The sequence below is a fragment of the Triturus cristatus genome, chromosome 6, assembly GCF_964204655.1.
Source record: "Triturus cristatus chromosome 6, aTriCri1.1, whole genome shotgun sequence".
Lineage (NCBI taxonomy): Eukaryota > Metazoa > Chordata > Amphibia > Caudata > Salamandridae > Triturus > Triturus cristatus.
This window is the reverse complement of record NC_140589.1, coordinates 1,010,109,871-1,010,127,700: the sequence shown is the minus strand read 5'-3', so window position 1 is coordinate 1,010,127,700 and position 17,830 is coordinate 1,010,109,871. Positions and strand designations below refer to the sequence as shown.

Below are 17,830 nucleotides of genomic sequence, written 5' to 3'. Positions count from 1 at the left end.
TTTGCTTTGTTTCTGCTTATTTTTAAGTGTTTACAAATAGGACAGTTATGAACATCGAATATATTTTCTAAAACGTTCTGCTTCTTTACCTCCTAGAAACTCAGACCTGAACAAACTGAACACAACATGAGGCCACAAAAAATAAATAGATACATCTATGCCCACTAACAAAAACAAGTCTTTAAATGTTTCTAGGATTAGCTATGAATAACTCCGGCTGTAGGACGCTGATAGATTTTCCTGCTGCTGTAATTTACATTTTCTACTTGAAAGGGTCTACCTGAAATATATGCTGTATATCAAAGGCAACTCACTTGTCATATATTTAAAAATGTGTTGTTTTCTTTGTAGAAAGAAGAGCAGAAATGAAGTCCAGAAGGTTAGTGATTCATTTTATAGCTCAATTGTTTTCGATTGTTAATTTTAATCCAAAGTGATTTTAAGATCACCCAAACTCAAGAATGAGTAGAAACCTAACAAAGTAAAACTAATGATGGAATGCAACAAAAATTAAAAAACTTGTATGATTGCTATCATTTCCCAAGCCTCACAGACACATTACTATTCCCATCAATTCACCCAACCTACTCATTGTATTGCACGGTAACTGGCTTCACGCTTCATATAAAATAAGTTCCCATAGTATTCACTGCAAAACAATAAACACACTGTTTTTAGGTCTCGCGCCTAGCGATGCAGTGTGTAGGACTGCTCGCGCAGCGAGAGTCCTTTTGTCTGGGGTTCCGAAACGGAGCCTGGAATTGTACACGCTGGAGCATGTGTTTACTTTTGTGTCCTGCTATTGGCCTTTGCCTGCGTGTTTGTTTTTAAGATAGCACGCAATAGGCCAAAGGCGGGCGCATTGCTCCGCCCATGGCCTATTGGTGTCTATTATGCGCATTGCTGCCATATGGTTTCAATTATCGTGCCCAGACACGGGCGCGATAATTGAAACCATATGGGTCGCTGTGGCGCGCGCACACCACTCGTTTGGCCTGCTTCCATCCTTACACATGAATAGTGTTGTGGGGGAAGAATGACAATTTATCAGTGGCATTGGTCAGAGCTGAAAACAGCTTTGTTTTGCTGCCATTTGAATTTGTTGATGCTACAATCTATTGGCGTTACAACAAACAAATGATGGACGGAATGCTGACAATGCATACATTCTCCCCCAGTCAAGAGATCTGGGTTAAATCCATCGTTCTTTTGCCCACTACACCACCCCAGTTTAGACATGGCCATATGCAAATCAGTCTTGACCCTGTGCCTCATGGGAACAGTCCAGCCCGAACTGCCAAGCCATGTCTTCCCTGGACCGGAATCAAGCATCCTAGGACCGGTTTCTGGCTATCAGCCGTCATCAGCCAGGATAGCTTGACTCCAGTGGCGTAGTGAGCACGGGTCCCACGTCTGGGAATACCCATCCCACTTAGGGCGAAAAGCGTTACAACAAACAAATGATGGACGGAATGCTGACAATGCATACATTCTCCCCCAGTCAAGAGATCTGGGTTAAATCCATCGTTCTTTTGCCCACTACACCACCCCAGTTTAGACATGGCCATATGCAAATCAGTCTTGACCCTGTGCCTCATGGGAACAGTCCAGCCCGAACTGCCAAGCCATGTCTTCCCTGGACCGGAATCAAGCATCCTAGGACCGGTTTCTGGCTATCAGCCGTCATCAGCCAGGATAGCTTGACTCCAGTGGCGTAGTGAGCACGGGTCCCACGTCTGGGAATACCCATCCCACTTAGGGCGAAAAGCGTTACAACAAACAAATGATGGACGGAATGCTGACAATGCATACATTCTCCCCCACTGGATTCAAGCAAGCCTGGCTGAAGACGGCTGAAATGCCAGAAACCGGTCCTAGGAAGCTTGTTTCCGGTCCAGGGAAGACATGGCTTGGCAGTTCGGGCTGGACTGCTCCCATGAGGCACAGGGTCAGACTGATTTGCATATGACCATGTCTGAACTGGGGTGGCAGAGTGGGCTAAAGAACGGTGATGGATCAAACCCAGATCTGTTGACTGGGTGTGAGTGTTTGATTGGTTCTGATGCTCCGTCCATCACCACCCCCTTTTGTACCGCTTTGTTCGCCATAAGTTGGCAGGGTATGCTCAGACGTGAGTCCCTTGCTCACTTTGCCACTGGATTCAAGCAAGCCTGGCTGAAGACGGCTGAAATGCCAGAAACCGGTCCTAGGAAGCTTGTTTCCGGTCCAGGGAAGACATGGCTTGGCAGTTCGGGCTGGACTGTTCCCATGAGGCACAGGGTCAGACTGATTTGCATATGACCATGTCTGAACTGGGGTGGCAGAGTGGGCTAAAGAACGGTGATGGATCAAACCCAGATCTGTTGACTGGGTGTGAGTGTTTGATTGGTTCTGATGCTCCGTCCATCACCACCCCCTTTTGTACCGCTTTGTTTGCCATAAGTTGGCAGGGTATGCTCAGACGTGAGTCCCTTGCTCACTTTGCCACTGGATTCAAACAAGCCTGGCTGAAGACGGCTGAAATGCCAGAAAGCGGTCCTAGGAAGCTTGTTTCCGGTCCAGGGAAGACATGGCTTGGCAGTTCGGGCTGGACTGTTCCCATGAGGCACAGGGTCAGACTGATTTGCATATGACCATGTCTGAACTGGGGTGGCAGAGTGGGCTAAAGAACGGTGATGGATCAAACCCAGATCTGTTGACTGGGTGTGAGTGTTTGATTGGTTCTGATGCTCCGTCCATCACCACCCCCTTTTGTACCGCTTTGTTCGCCATAAGTTGGCAGAGTATGCTCAGACGTGAGTCCCTTGCTCACTTTGCCACTGGATTCAAGCAAGCCTGGCTGAAGACGGCTGAAATGCCAGAAACCGGTCCTAGGAAGCTTGTTTCGGGTCCAGGGAAGACATGGCTTGGCAGTTCGGGCTGGACTGTTCCCATGAGGCACAGGGTCAGACTGATTTGCATATGACCATGTCTGAACTGGGGTGGCAGAGTGGGCTAAAGAACGGTGATGGATCAAACCCAGATCTGTTGACTGGGTGTGAGTGTTTGATTGGTTCTGATGCTCCGTCCATCACCACCCCCTTTTGTACCGCTTTGTTCGCCATAAGTTGGCAGGGTATGCTCAGACGTGAGTCCCTTGCTCACTTTGCCACTGGATTCAAGCAAGCCTGGCTGAAGACGGCTGAAATGCCAGAAACCGGTCCTAGGAAGCTTGTTTCCGGTCCAGGGAAGACATGGCTTGGCAGTTCGGGCTGGACTGTTCCCATGAGGCACAGGGTCAGACTGATTTGCATATGACCATGTCTGAACTGGGGTGGCAGAGTGGGCTAAAGAACGGTGATGGATCAAACCCAGATCTGTTGACTGGGTGTGAGTGTTTGATTGGTTCTGATGCTCCGTCCATCACCACCCCCTTTTGTACCGCTTTGTTCGCCATAAGTTGGCAGGGTATGCTCAGACGTGAGTCCCTTGCTCACTTTGCCACTGGATTCAAGCAAGCCTGGCTGAAGACGGCTGAAATGCCAGAAACCGGTCCTAGGAAGCTTGTTTCCGGTCCAGGGAAGACATGGCTTGGCAGTTCGGGCTGGACTGTTCCCATGAGGCACAGGGTCAGACTGATTTGCATATGACCATGTCTGAACTGGGGTGGCAGAGTGGGCTAAAGAACGGTGATGGATCAAACCCAGATCTGTTGACTGGGTGTGAGTGTTTGATTGGTTCTGATGCTCCGTCCATCACCACCCCCTTTTGTACCGCTTTGTTCGCCATAAGTTGGCAGGGTATGCTCAGACGTGAGTCCCTTGCTCACTTTGCCACTGGATTCAAGCAAGCCTGGCTGAAGACGGCTGAAATGCCAGAAACCGGTCCTAGGAAGCTTGTTTCCGGTCCAGGGAAGACATGGCTTGGCAGTTCGGGCTGGACTGTTCCCATGAGGCACAGGGTCAGACTGATTTGCATATGACCATGTCTGAACTGGGGTGGCAGAGTGGGCTAAAGAACGGTGATGGATCAAACCCAGATCTGTTGACTGGGTGTGAGTGTTTGATTGGTTCTGATGCTCCGTCCATCACCACCCCCTTTTGTACCGCTTTGTTTGCCATAAGTTGGCAGGGTATGCTCAGACGTGAGTCCCTTGCTCACTTTGCCACTGGATTCAAGCAAGCCTGGCTGAAGACGGCTGAAATGCCAGAAACCGGTCCTAGGAAGCTTGTTTCCGGTCCAGGGAAGACATGGCTTGGCAGTTCGGGCTGGACTGTTCCCATGAGGCACAGGGTCAGACTGATTTGCATATGACCATGTCTGAACTGGGGTGGCAGAGTGGGCTAAAGAACGGTGATGGATCAAACCCAGATCTGTTGACTGGGTGTGAGTGTTTGATTGGTTCTGATGCTCCGTCCATCACCACCCCCTTTTGTACCGCTACAATCTATTGGCGACATTTAAATTTGTCGTGCAAAATTTTATGTATGAAAATTCCAATGGAAGCAGAGAAAATATATGGTGCAGAACAGTGCAGACATTAAGCAGGTCACAGTTTACGTCCAACGCATAAAAAAGCTGCCGGCAAAATAAAAATACCGTTGATAAGAAGTGCCTCCTTATCTGCTGAACTGGTTTTTGCCACACATACTTGTAAGTATGCAGAAGCTACACTTTACCATGCAGGACATCCAATGTGGAAACTGAATACACATCATGTCTAAGTAAATACTTTAGTAGGTGAATACAACTGAACATTCTTTACACTCATTACATGAGGCTCGTAGTTCTTAATGGGGCTGGTAACCCTGTTGCCGGTCCGGTCGAGAATTCTGAAGTCAATAGTTAGCACAGGCCTCTCATGTAACCCACGGAGATTTCAGCTGCTAAAATCAGGGAGAATAGTAGGAGAGAAGGAGGAATTACTTGGGGATTCAGGCCCAGAATTACTAATTTTCCTGGTATTATTTTGCCCATAATCCTTGTTAACTCCAGTGGGAGTGACCATCTTTTTTGTGGTTGTAAGACTTGGCCCTTTTGGCAGGGTTATCCCTGAACATTTTGCCTTCCTCCTGGTATTTTTTCTGACCTGGTGTTGGTGGATTAAGGATTCTTGGCACTTTATCACTGCTGTCCAGTGTAAAGTGCATGTGCTCTCTATAATAAATGTGGTAAGATTGGTCTACACATGTTTGGCGTATTTAATTTACCTATCAGTCCCCTGTAAAGTGGTATCTCATATACTCGGAGCCAGTATATTAAATACTACTGGTGGGCTGGCAGCGCTATTTGCGCCACCCACCAAAGTAGCCTTTCAAACCTGTCTCAGGCCTCTGTGATTGCAGGGCCTGCGCATGCAGTTTACTGCCGCTGTGATGTGGCACATAAAGTAGGTGCCACATCTGTGACTCCCCTTTTACTACATATCAGTCACCCCTAAAGTAGGCCCTAGCTAGCCCTATGGGCAGGGTGCGCTGTAGGTAAAAGTTAGGACATGTGCCTTAACTGTGTGGCATGTCCTGGTAGTGACATACAGCCATTTTGTTTTCTCACTACTGTGAGGCTGCTCTCTCATTAGAATGCATTGGGGATTCCCTGATATGTGTTTCAGTGGTAATTCCTGGTATGAGAGAAGTAGCGTGATCAAGTTTGGTATGTTTGGAATGGTGGTAATAAATGCTGCGTAATGGTGTTCGCAGTTTTATTATCACTGTTTTAGAAATGGAACTTTTAGAAGTAGGCATTTCAGTGTGCTATATGTCTTTGTGCCTGCCTGTTGTGTATTGCATGTCTGGCTCTGGAGTGACAGGGACTGGGGAGGTGCAGTGGCTCCAGAGAGGGTGGTTGAGTCAGCGCTAGGCTGAATAGGCCAATCTGCATTTGGAGTGGTGGTAGGAGTAGCACCTGGGCCTGAAAAGTACTGTGCGTGGCTTCCATAATGCTGGCTCCACCCCCTGTGGTGTACCTGGGGCCAGAGCCTACACTAAAAAAGTGTTTGTGCACTGAAAATATGTTTATGAGTGCCCCCCAGAACTGGTTTGGACCAGGCACAGAGCCCTGTGCCAGGGGGAGAACAAATACCTAGCTGGTATAAGTATTGGAGCTAAGACCCCATGAGAGGAGCTGTTGGTGCTAATGGGGAACTTTCGGCTGGCAGGCTGCTAGACTGCCAGCAGAAACCCCCGGAAAGAGGCCCTGCGTGCTGGCCTGCCTGTGCATGGTTTCCTGCCCCCGGACTGGAACAAGGTAGCTTGAGGGGAGCGCTGTGCTGTCTGCCTCTCTTCACTGACCGAGGTGTAGTGGGCGCTTTGGCCTGACTCAAGACCCTGAAACTGGGAAGTGCTGACTTCCTGCACTCTTGATGAGAGGGGGTCCTACCCACTAGGAGCGCAAGGTGGGCATTGTGCTGTCTTCCACCCTGAGTCTGAGATGTGGGCTCCTTCCACGGTCTAAGGAGAAAAGCCATCCGCAAACCGTAAGCCAGGCAAGGAGTGCCTGACTGTAGGCGGGGCCAACGGGTGCTTCGCTCCGTGTCCTGTGATCCGTTTTGCTGGTAATTCTTAGGAGCCCGGGCGGGAAGCCCCGGCTCACTCGTTTTGGGCTGTTGCCCTGAAAAGGTGGAGTCCATGCTTCCCAGTGGAGACGGAGAAGCGGGCCTCACCTGCGTCTAGGTCGTGAGGAGAGCGCTGCTTGGCCCCACTTCAGGTGAGAGGCCATGCGTGAGGTGGGAATAGTGTGGCTCCATTCCCCAGCAATAGCAGCTGCCCCGAGTGGTAGTGGACAGCTGCCTTGACCAGTTGTACGTACCGGAGCAGATGTGAGGGACCATGCGAAGTTGCCCCGCCGGAACGGACAGCATGTGTCCATCCCTCCCTCAGGGGCTGGTATGTGCCGCATTTGTTGTTGGCCGTCCCCCTGCCTGCCAGGGGGACTGCCAAGGCCATTACTCCTGGAACCGAGTACTGGGGGCATTCTCCCGTGAAGGAGATAAGGGTGAGTGGCACCCCCTCCCCCCTGTGCATTACGCACTTTTTTTTTTGGCTGCATCTGCAGCTAGGTGGGGCCAGTTGAGAGGCCTCGCGGAGAAAGAAGCATTTTGGGGTCAAGCCCAGGATGGGGCCCTGGTCACCCCTGTGCAGCAGCTTGCACCCTGCAGGACTTTTGGGGTCCTGATGCCAATCATGATGTTTGATTAATGCTTTGTACCAGCATGCACAATATACTATAGTATGTCCTGCTATAATGTATGCCTAATGTGTTTGTGCCAAGTGCAAGATTCCCAATAGATACTGTTTGTTTTTATTTTCCCTACGTGTTTGTTCTAATGGTGATGACATTGGCCCGATTGGTCCTGTAATGTATATAATCCTCTGTAAATTCATACCCAGTGCCAGGTGGCACAATGTACATATGTGAATACGTTCTAATGTGTTTTTATGCTAATATAAAGGCTACATTTTTATATAACCTTGTGTGGAGTTTCTTGTGTGGTGTGCCTAGTGTGTCGCTGCTGTGTGAGTGTGTTGCGCAAACGCTTTACATATTACCTCTGGGATAGGCCAGACTGCTCGTGCCAAGCTACCAAGGGAGTGGACAGGGGTTATCTTCAGTGTGTAACTCCCTTGCCCTGACTAGAGTGGTGGTTTCTGCCTGGTTTAAGCGCATGCGCTCGCCAACCTGAAATCCAATTTCTAACAGTGACATACCCCCAGAATTCTGTCTTGACTGTTTTTGCTGGCTGTAAAACTTTTTCACTTTACCCCTACTAACCAGTGGTATACTTATACATTGTACCATAGACTTGGGACTTAAATGTAAGTTGAATATACCAATCAGTAGTCTACCAATTTATAATGTTGAAATGCTGAGCACAAGCACTTTAGCGCAAAATATAAGGTGTAAAGTGCACTGAGTTTTAGAGGTAGAAAATATAGGGTTCAGCAAAAAAGGCACACAATCCAAGGTGACACTGCAGAAAGAGCAAATCTCTTTTACTCATCATGAAAAATCTAAAGAGGATGGGCAAGAAGTGAGGCCTAAGGCTAGTGAAGAAGTCCGAGAAAAGGTACTATCAGATTGCTCTCAGAGCTTGGGAAGAAGTACGTATTCTTCAGTCCACCACACATAAGAAGAGGATGATGACATTGCAGGGAGAACGGTGCCAGAAGATGACAGTTCCCAGGGAGCAGCATCATCTACTTTGTCCAGAGTAGGGAGCAGTGTGTCCTCTCACAGTTTTAACCAATTTAGAGAGGGCTAACAGACATTCGGAGAGGGCTCTTAAATTGCAGCTGGCCACCTTTGCTGTAGCTGCTGAAAAGCAGGCTGCAGCAACCCTGGCCGTAAAGGAGAAAACGTAAGCCCTGGTGAAGAAGAAGATTCTGCTGATATATTGGAGGAGCCAGAGAGAGCTGGACCTAGAGGCCGAAGGGACCTCTGAGTTCACTGATGATGGTAGCAGCGACAGTGAAATGCCTAGGAGAGGTAAAAGAGTTCAAATCCCCAAAGACCTGGTCTCTTGCTATGTGGTGGAAGATGATATAGAAAAGTGGTTTGCAGCACATGAGGTAGCCCTGTTTATGCACAGAGTCTCAGAGGAGGACTGTGGTCTGGTCTGAGGAAGCACATGCCCCTTCCTGGGAAGAATACATTGATGACCCTTGAGGTTGGTTAGTAACTGAAAAACACTTAATCTGCACTACCTTAAAAGTACTGCTGTCTTGAATAATTTCTAATTAAATTAAAGCGGTTCCCGAGGAAGCCCTGGTAAAGGGGTAAACCACAAAAGGAATGTATTTAACACTTTAACCTCTCAGATAACACATTTTTCACTGCACTCAGTCCACCAGCAATAAGTGTCTCAAAATACCTTTAATTTTTTCCAATTTATTATTTCATATGATATAAGAAATATAATTCTTGGTGAATATAATTATTGGCTTTAAAACTATGGACTGTGAATACAGATGCTCTATTAAGTCATTTGAGAGTTCGTAGAGTTCTTAAGCTTTCTGTGTCAAAATTCATATAAGAGCAAAATTTGTCGCTTTGAAAGTTTTAGTAGATACGGGTGATCCAAAAGTGCTCAGACACAGTACTTAAAGTTCCTTTCAAAGATCTGTGTCAACAAATATCCCAAACTTTGTAGTTTACTGTAGGTTATTTGCGTTTTTTTAGATATCAAGATGTGTATCTATTACCAGCACATTCACCTATTCATTCTGCTTCTATGCAAGCACTCATTCACCATTCATTCATCAATTTTTCGCACTCAGGCACTCACCTATGTATTCTTTCATTCACTTATCCATTCATTCAACTATTGACTTGCTCCAATGCACACAACCCCACAAACATAATTGCCGTTCAAAGAACCACTTTTTATCACCAAATTGTAAAGTTAACCACTTGGTTAGCTACTAAAACATAACTTTCTTTCCCAAATACTTTTTTGTGACCCCAAGCATAACTTAACAAATGAGATCACTTTTGTCATAACATATGGCAATATGACTTCAACAACTGCATCATCAATGATGCATGCCATCACCAATGTATCCAATACTTCCATTTGCAGCTGGCATATGACAAACGGTTGTGGCCTAACAGCTAGAGCGGTCAACCTCGAAGCTGGGGAACCTAATGCCCATCACTGTAAGTGATGGTATACTTTATGTCCTTGTAAGTAGGGCACACATGGGAAGACCAAATGCATACGTTATTGTCATGGTTCTGTAGCTAACCATAAATGGTGTATTTTCAATTGTTGTCTAATAGAATTGTTTTGCTTTACTTTAATTGGGGTTACCACAAAATCCTTTAAGCAGATTTTTCAATGTATTTCTTAGTACTGCAATGCACAATGGGGACTATGCAAAGGATTTCCCTGTGAGGAGGATCAGAAATATAACCCCCAAATTACTAGCTGTGCGGATCAAAATTCCTTTGTTGAATTCCACTCTGCCCAATTCTGAGATAGCTGCTGTTTCTGCAACTGATGTGCTGATTTTACTGGTCGTCAATTTTTGGTTGTAATATTTCCATATGGAATGGACTGCAGTGTAGGCCGATCCCAATCTCAAGCCCTTGCCTGAACCTGTAACTTGGCATGGGCAACATCTAAAGTTTTCGCCTCCCAGGCCGCATCTTCCTCTTTTCTATGCCCAACCTTGCCTTCTCACCCCCTCCTGCCCCACACACAGCTCCTGCAGACATGTCTTACCTGCTCAGAGCAGGTGGTAGCCTGCATTAAAATTTCAGGGATAGGAAATTCCATGTAGAATTCTGCCTAATCATTCTGGGTCGGCACAGTTATTGTTCATTCCACGGGTTTAACTTGTAATTGCAAGAATCCCTTGCAGAGATTGCAACTAGTATTGGAAATTCCTACTATATGGAATCTCTGCATACAATTCCTCAGTACTTGTAATGAGGGAATACGTGGGCTCAGCCTGCAGTCCCCAGAAGGCACTATGCAGAAGACATAGACATGTGTGCTTTTCCATAGGAGTATGCAGTGTGGGCCCATTCCGTGTGTCATATTTTCCCATTGTACCTGCTAGACAGTGGGAATGGCAGTTGGCTGCACCATGTGGGTATGGAAAGGCATGTGCCCAATATCCCAGCCTGCAGGGCTCACTGGGTACAGGATATTGACTATCTTCTTACCTGTTCTCTGTATCCCTGCAATCAGTACCGGGTGGGAACAGGCCTTTAGCCATTCCCTGTGTTTTGCCATGCACCATGGCCCACAGTGCCTACATGACACTTATCACACCCTGTGGTCATGCCCTTGCTCAGTACCTCTGTCCACAGTTCTCTCCTTTATGGCTGAGCTAATTGGACACTGAGCCATGAACATCATTTAATGGTTACCTGGGGTCGCAGCTGCGACCCATGGTTAGCCCCTTGCTAGCTCTGGCACTGCTTTTGCAACTATAACAAAGTACAGTTCGAAGCCGGAGGATCTGAGGGAAAGTTTAAAGACCGCACAGGGTTTATTCCCCAAAATCAAGATAAATAACAGTACGAAACCCCGAGGTCTATCAAATGCTAAGAAAGTGTGGAAACCACTACATCAAAATTAAATCAAAACAGAAAAGTGAAACACAACCAATGTCTAAGCCCAATAGATACGTCTTTGGGCATATCCCTTTATAGGACGAAATCCCTCACTCACCAAAGGTGACATGCTTCATAATTTGGGATTCTCCTCCCAGAGGAAAAACCTAGTTCCTCTGGGGGCTACAACCCCCTCTCTGAGAGGGAGGAGATCAGGGATGTTTTGTAATATGATGTTGGATATACTAAATCCAGAAATGTAGAGCTAGAAGTATGAGTGCGGGCGCAGCGCAAAAAATAAATTTTAAGAAATGTGGAGGAAGGTGAAATTTTAAACTAGCTCGGGACCGTGAAGAAACTTTAATATAGTACGTTCTTGGCCAGGATTAAAAAATCGGGCACCAGCAATCAACAGATTTTTAGACCGCGGTGATGAAACTATTGTTCAACATGTTTCAGCCATATAGCCTGTAAGAAGGCTCGGCTTTCATCAGGACCTGTAATGCTACTGCGTGCAAAAGAAATGTGTTATTAACACAAAAAAGGATACACGGACACACTCTTTCAGTGTGTCCATAAGTTGGTGAAAATTACTCGTGAGCACTGGGTAAGTCACCACACCTCAACCTGGCAACAGCTCAGGAAGGGAGCACCACTCTGTCCGTCGGTACGCCCGCGCCGTATTGAGCCTGAAGCCGGCTTTATTATGCAAATAGTGAATAGTATTATTCACTATTAGTTTAATACAAAATGGAGCACATTAGGTGGAATATGGCCCTATCTGGAAGCTAAGGTAAGAAAAAAATGCTGTTAAATGTATGTTGTACGCATGCTTGTGGGTAAGAGTGTGTTTATGTGTGCGAGAGTATGTGAATGTGTTAGTATGTGTAAGCATATATGTGTGAGTCAAAGAAAACTTAAAAAGGCGTGCAATGTCACTTCCATTACCCCTGGCACTTTTGTGAATTGACGTCCATGCACTAAGCACAGTGTATGGTTGTTGGTCAATTCCAATGTCTTGCAGTCCTAGCCATGCAACCTGCTGTGCATGTGCTGTTATTCTGAGTGACTGAATTAGTGGTATTTTTCATCCATGTTCTTTATCCACAAAGTATGAAAGTGAGCAGATAAATTATATCATACTCAGTTTACAATCTATGATGAGGACTGAGAAATGCATAGGCGATCCCACTTTGACCCAAACATCTTTTCCATAGCGAGGTTTGCAAATCTCGTTTCAGCTTTGAGAACCTTAACATGGCTGCAAAGGCAAAAATGTGATGCTCCAAATAGACAAACAAGTGAACGAGTCCATGCAAAAGTATATGTAGAAGTTTGATGAAGTAGGTAGGGGTAAGTAGGGTAGGTGTAAGCAGTAGTGGGCATAAGTAGAAGTAAGTGTAGGAGAAATAAGGAGAAGAGTAGAAGAGTAAGTACAAGTGTAATGAAAGGTTTTGGATTAAGTATAGAAGTAAGGGCAAAGAAGAAGATAAATTCCCTTCGGTAACCAAATAAAACAATTGTTCAACCAATCATCTCAAAAATACCACAAGCCATTCATATCAATCATACAAAAACCCATAAACATATATTACAATGCCACAAGACAACCACTGACTAATAATGGAATGCCACCTATATTTAATTAAAGAAATGTTGGAGCCAGTAAAAAAATGTTCATTATACAGAATTCATAAATAGTCATACAATAAAAACATATATCATCATACAATTTCATTTATTACAATGACAGCATATCAATTAATCAAGAGGGAGATGCAAAACTTCATCAAGTATCAAAAACAAATATTATATCACATATATAAATCCTACAAATAGTACATACACTATATCCACGTATTAAAAACAATAAAAAATGTATAGTCTAAAAGAAAGATAAAACAAAAGAAGAAGAGAGAGAGAGACAGCAAATACGACTATACACTTATTAGTGGTTCGTGGGTAGAAGTAAAGTCAGCTATAAATAGGTGTGAGTAGAAGTGAGTAAATATAAGAGTAGGCATTTGAAGAAATAAGAGTGGGAGTAAGAATAAGTATGAGTAGGAGTAAAAGAGGAGTAAGTGGAAATAGGAGTAGGAGTAAACAAGAGAAATACACAACCATAAGCAGAACTAATCTCATGAATAAGTGGGGCCAAACTAGGAGTAAATTGAGATAAGAGTAGTAGTAAGTGGGGGAGAGAAAGAAGAAATAGGAGTAAGTAGTAGCAGGTGTTAGAAATGTTTTTTGGGTTGAGGGGTGTGTGAACATCCCCCCCCAGCAACAATCACAATCCCTGTCAGGGTGAAACAAAAAGTCACAACATTAACCTGTGCTTAACCCTCTGGTAGCATGGCACAAAAGCAGACAGGCTTAACTTAGAGGAAATGCATACAATATTTATACAGCACTTAAACAGTAATAAAGTAACAACAACACAAGAAAAATCCCTCACCAATCTAGAAAAATATAGTAAATTCTAGTAAATTATTTGACATCACCATAATGATACAAAATTCAATTAGTAGAACCTGAGTTATGAGTCTTTAAAGTTTAAAGTGAAAACAGTGCCTTAAAGATCCAACTGTGGACATTTAGTCAAGTGAAATCGTGGCAAAGTCCAAAGTTATGGCTGACCGCGATGGAGCATGGTTCGGATACACATAGAAGATTGGCCTGGTATCTGCTTACTTTGAACTTAGAAAAATGTTCAAAGAAAAGTGACTGAGCAGGCAAAGTTCAGTGGGGCAAGATGGCCGGCGGTGTTCAAGGATGAGGCATCGTCTTCACAGAGCCGCTGGAGAAAGTCACAGTGAAGATTTCTTAAGTTTGGACATAGTGTCTTTGTTGGAAATCGAAAATTTCAAGCAGGACAAAGCTGCAGGCTGTATCTGATGAGAGCTCCATGAGGCCAAATAGACAGCCAGCCAGAGGTGGCTGAAAAGGATTTGCTGCTGTGGAGAAGGACGTAGTGGGATCTACTGCAAAGTCAGGCCAACTGGTGATGCACCTTGGACAGATCGCCAAGCAAGTAGGTCCCGACATCCTCTCGGTTTTCATGGCACTTTTTGGCAAAGATTTTACTACTTCTCCCAAGTTTTGGATTTGGGCTCTCTGGGCAAGTTTTGCACTACTTCAAAGGGTGCAGACCTGGAGAGGCACCACTTGGGCAGGTCAGGACTCACTCAGGCAGGGTGCAGGTGAAGGTTCAATATGGTTGGAGCCTTTTCTATCCCTGAGGCTCTGATAAGGAGAGTAGCCATCTAGCCCTTGGAGTCACTCTGGAAGTTTTGGGTTCAAGTAAGAAAGCGGGTCTCAAGCAGCAGGACAGCCCTGTGAGGGCATCAGGCTTGCTTCAGGCAGCAGGGCAGTCCTCTTGATGCAGCAGGGTAATACTCTGAACTACACAGCAGACCATAGCCAGCTGGACAGTTCTCCGACAGTCCCTCTACAGGTCCATAAGTGACTGAAGAGTGAGTCAGAGGGTCCTACTTGTATACCTAGTGCCAGCTTTGAAGTGGAAGAAACGTCTAGAGTTTTCCCCCCCCCACAGAAGTGTTTGGAATTTCCTGCCTCCCTGCCCTGGTCCCAGTCTGTTTGGAGGCACAATAGGCTAGTATGAAGTTTTTTGTTTGTGAGCTGATTCAGGGTCTTTAAAGTGCAAGTAGGGATGTGCAGAACTCCGTCCCCCATCGTGTTTGAATGGCCCATCCTACCAACTCCCAATGCCTCTATCGTGTGGCTGTCTGGGAGGAATACACAAAGGCCGACTACTCCTAGTTATTGACCAAAGAAAATGCAAATTTTCTGAATGTAGCGTTTTTAGAATTGTACCATAAATCCAACTTTATCATTAAAGAGGATTTTAAAATACAGTTCTTTAGGCACCAATTTTCTACCTGCTCCCAAACAACATTTTGCACTTAATAAATGTAATAAGGTGACCCAATGTTATCCTGCGAGGGAGGTAGGCCTCACCACAGTAAAAAACACATTTGTCAGTTTTTTACAACCAGGACATGTAAAACCTAAAAGTTTATGTCCAACTTTTTAGGTCGATTCTGGGAAGGCCATGCGCTGCTCTGCGAGGCATGCTGTATTCGAGTATGGACTTGAAGCTCCTCCTACTTTCCGCCCATATTTTTCATTGGCTTGTTGTATTGTCCAATGTAAATGCTGCCTTCTGATTTGTTAATAGGCGTGTTAGTCCCTCCTTAGTACTGCCTTGTCTTAATTTGTAACCTCCCATGAGGACTGGGTCTTTCACTTCTGTTGTTACATGGTACATCTTATTTAGTCTGTAAGCACTATTTTCTTTAATGAGTTTCTCCTACTGCTGGCATGACATTCTTTCCTGCAGCATTCAGCGTGACACACTTTGACTTCCAAGCTGCCCGGGACAATGGCGGCTGCTTCTATGAAATTAAATAGGCATCGCATTTACAAGAGTTTGAGCGATTGGCATTGTAAATGACAATGCTTTTTATTTTTGTGTTAATTATCAAAATAGATAAATAAAAGGCATTATAAAAAAAAAAGAATTTACAATGACAATAGCTTAAATTCTCACAAATGCGAAACCTATTGCATTGCAAACGCAAATACAATGCACTCTGCCCTATGTGCAATTTAGAGATACTTTAGAGGTGACATATATTGAATAAAAAAGGAGTTTTTGGCTTGGCGAGGGGTTTATTTTTCTAAGTTGAATTGGCAGTTTAACACTGCATACAGGCTACACTGGCAAGTCTAAGACATGTTTTAAGGGGCTACTGAAGTGGGTGGCACAATAAGTGTTCCATGCCCACTAGTATCATTTAGTATACCACTTTACTAGGGACTTATAGGCAAATTAAATATGCCAATCAGGTGTACACCAATTTTACCATGTGAAAAGGAGAGAGCACATGCACTGGTTAGAAGTGGTAACCTGCACAGAGTCCTAAGGCCAACAAAAACAAATTCAGCAAAACAGGTGGAGAGAAGGCAAAAAGTATGAGGGAAGACCACCATAAGGCCAGCAGGTTTAATATGTGTCTCCTCCAGCTGAAAGTAGGAGAACTACCCAATATCCTGGGAGTTCTCATCACTAAGGCTGAAGAACCTGGACAGACCAACAGCATTTTGTGTGGTCTGACCCAGGGCGGTGTTCCACAATAAAGTGCATTCCCTGTAGGGAGATGGACCATTTCAACAGTTTAAGATTCTCACTCCTCATTTACATGAGCCATCTGAGGGGCCTGCGGTCTGGCTGAACACAGTAGTGAGTCCCAAACAGGTATGGTCTCAGCTTCTTCCGTGCCCAAAACACAGCAAAAGTTTCCCTCTCAATAGCACTCCATCTCTGTTCCCTGGGAAGTTACCCTCTACCGATGAAGGCTACAGGTTGGTTGAGGCCCTCCTGTAACAACTGTATTGATACAGACCCTATGGCATGCTCCAAAGCATTAATATGTACTATACATTTCTTGGAAAAGTCAGTGACCTTGAGTGCCCATGCTATGCAAATGGCCTCCTTGAGGGTGTCAAAGGGTTTCTGGCTGGTCTCTGTCCAGGTCCCTTTCTTGAGCTGCTTTTTAGAAATCAGTTAAGAGGGCAACAATGGTGCCATAATACCCCCTAAAAACCTCCTGTAATAGCCAGTGAGGCTGAACAAGGCCCTTCCTTCTGTCTGAGCTATGGGGGTTTCCCAGGCCAGGATGGTCTCATTCTTGGACTGATGGGGCTGCACCTTGCCCCCACCCGCCAGGTGTCCCAGATACACCACAGTTCCCTGCCCTATCTGGCACTTGCTGGCCTTGTTAGTCAGGCCTGCCTGTTGCAGAGAAACACCGCCCTGGGTCAGACCACTCTAATGTTGATGGTCTATCCAGGTTCTTCAGCCTTAGTGATGAGCACTCCTAGTATGTTGGGTAGTTCTCCCCACTTTCAGCTGGAGGGGCACATTATAAACCTACCAGCCTTATTGTGGTCTTCCCCCAAACATTTTGCCGTCCCCACACCTCTTTTGCTCGGGCTGGGATGAGCATCAGTCTTTTTGACTGAGTTGAGTACCCTGTAGCCCACACAGAATCTGAATTCTGGGGCAGCGCCTGGTCGGCTGGCTTTAGATACCACTACTACAGGGCTGGACAGGGACCGTTGCAGGGCTCAATTACCTCTAATGCCAGCATGTTGGAGGCTTCCTCCTTAATGCTTGCCCTCACCTAACGTGACAAGGTGTGCATTTTGTTCTTCACAGGCATATTGTCTCCAGTATCTGTGTCATGGGTACACAAGTGCATGATCCCAAGGGTGAGTGAGAACAGAAAGGCAAACTACCCCAACAACTGGTCTCAACAACTGGTAACAGACCGACTGCTGTCTGGGGTCAGGGTAGGAGAGAAGTTAACACCCTCCCCTGACCCATTATTCTCCGTAGTGGATAGGTCAGGAAGAAGATCACTTTCCTCTTCCACCCCTCCTCTGTCACTAGGTGCATGGTGACCACAGACTTCTCATAGCGGGGTTTGAGACGATTGTCATGGAGAACCCTTAAGGGGTTTCTGGGAATGCTGAGGTCCACCAAGGGGGTGACTGCCCCTTTCTTCTAATTCACCTCATAGGCCTCTGCCAGATGGTCTTGAAGGGCCCTGAGCTCCACAGACTCCACCACCCACACTTTCTGGCCAGGTTGAAACTCTACCAGAGCCGCTTTCTGGTCGTACCAGAGCTTTATGCCTTCATGGTTGGCTTCTTGGTTCTCTGAAACTTTTTATCAGGACATCTGTCTCTGGTTTCTGAGGGGCAG

At 45.7% G+C, this 17,830-nt stretch overlaps 1 protein-coding gene across 1 annotated transcript in view; it reads left to right on the top strand.

Annotated features, from left to right (window-relative positions):
* The window catches only part of CCDC170 (coiled-coil domain containing 170), a 244,970-nt gene that overhangs the window by 12,830 nt on the left and 214,310 nt on the right, over window positions 1–17,830 (top strand). The window contains exon 3 of the mRNA XM_085611791.1: window positions 352–379. Coding sequence (XP_085467917.1) covers window positions 352–379 — 28 coding nt within the window. The remainder of the gene's footprint in view (window positions 1–351; window positions 380–17,830) is intronic.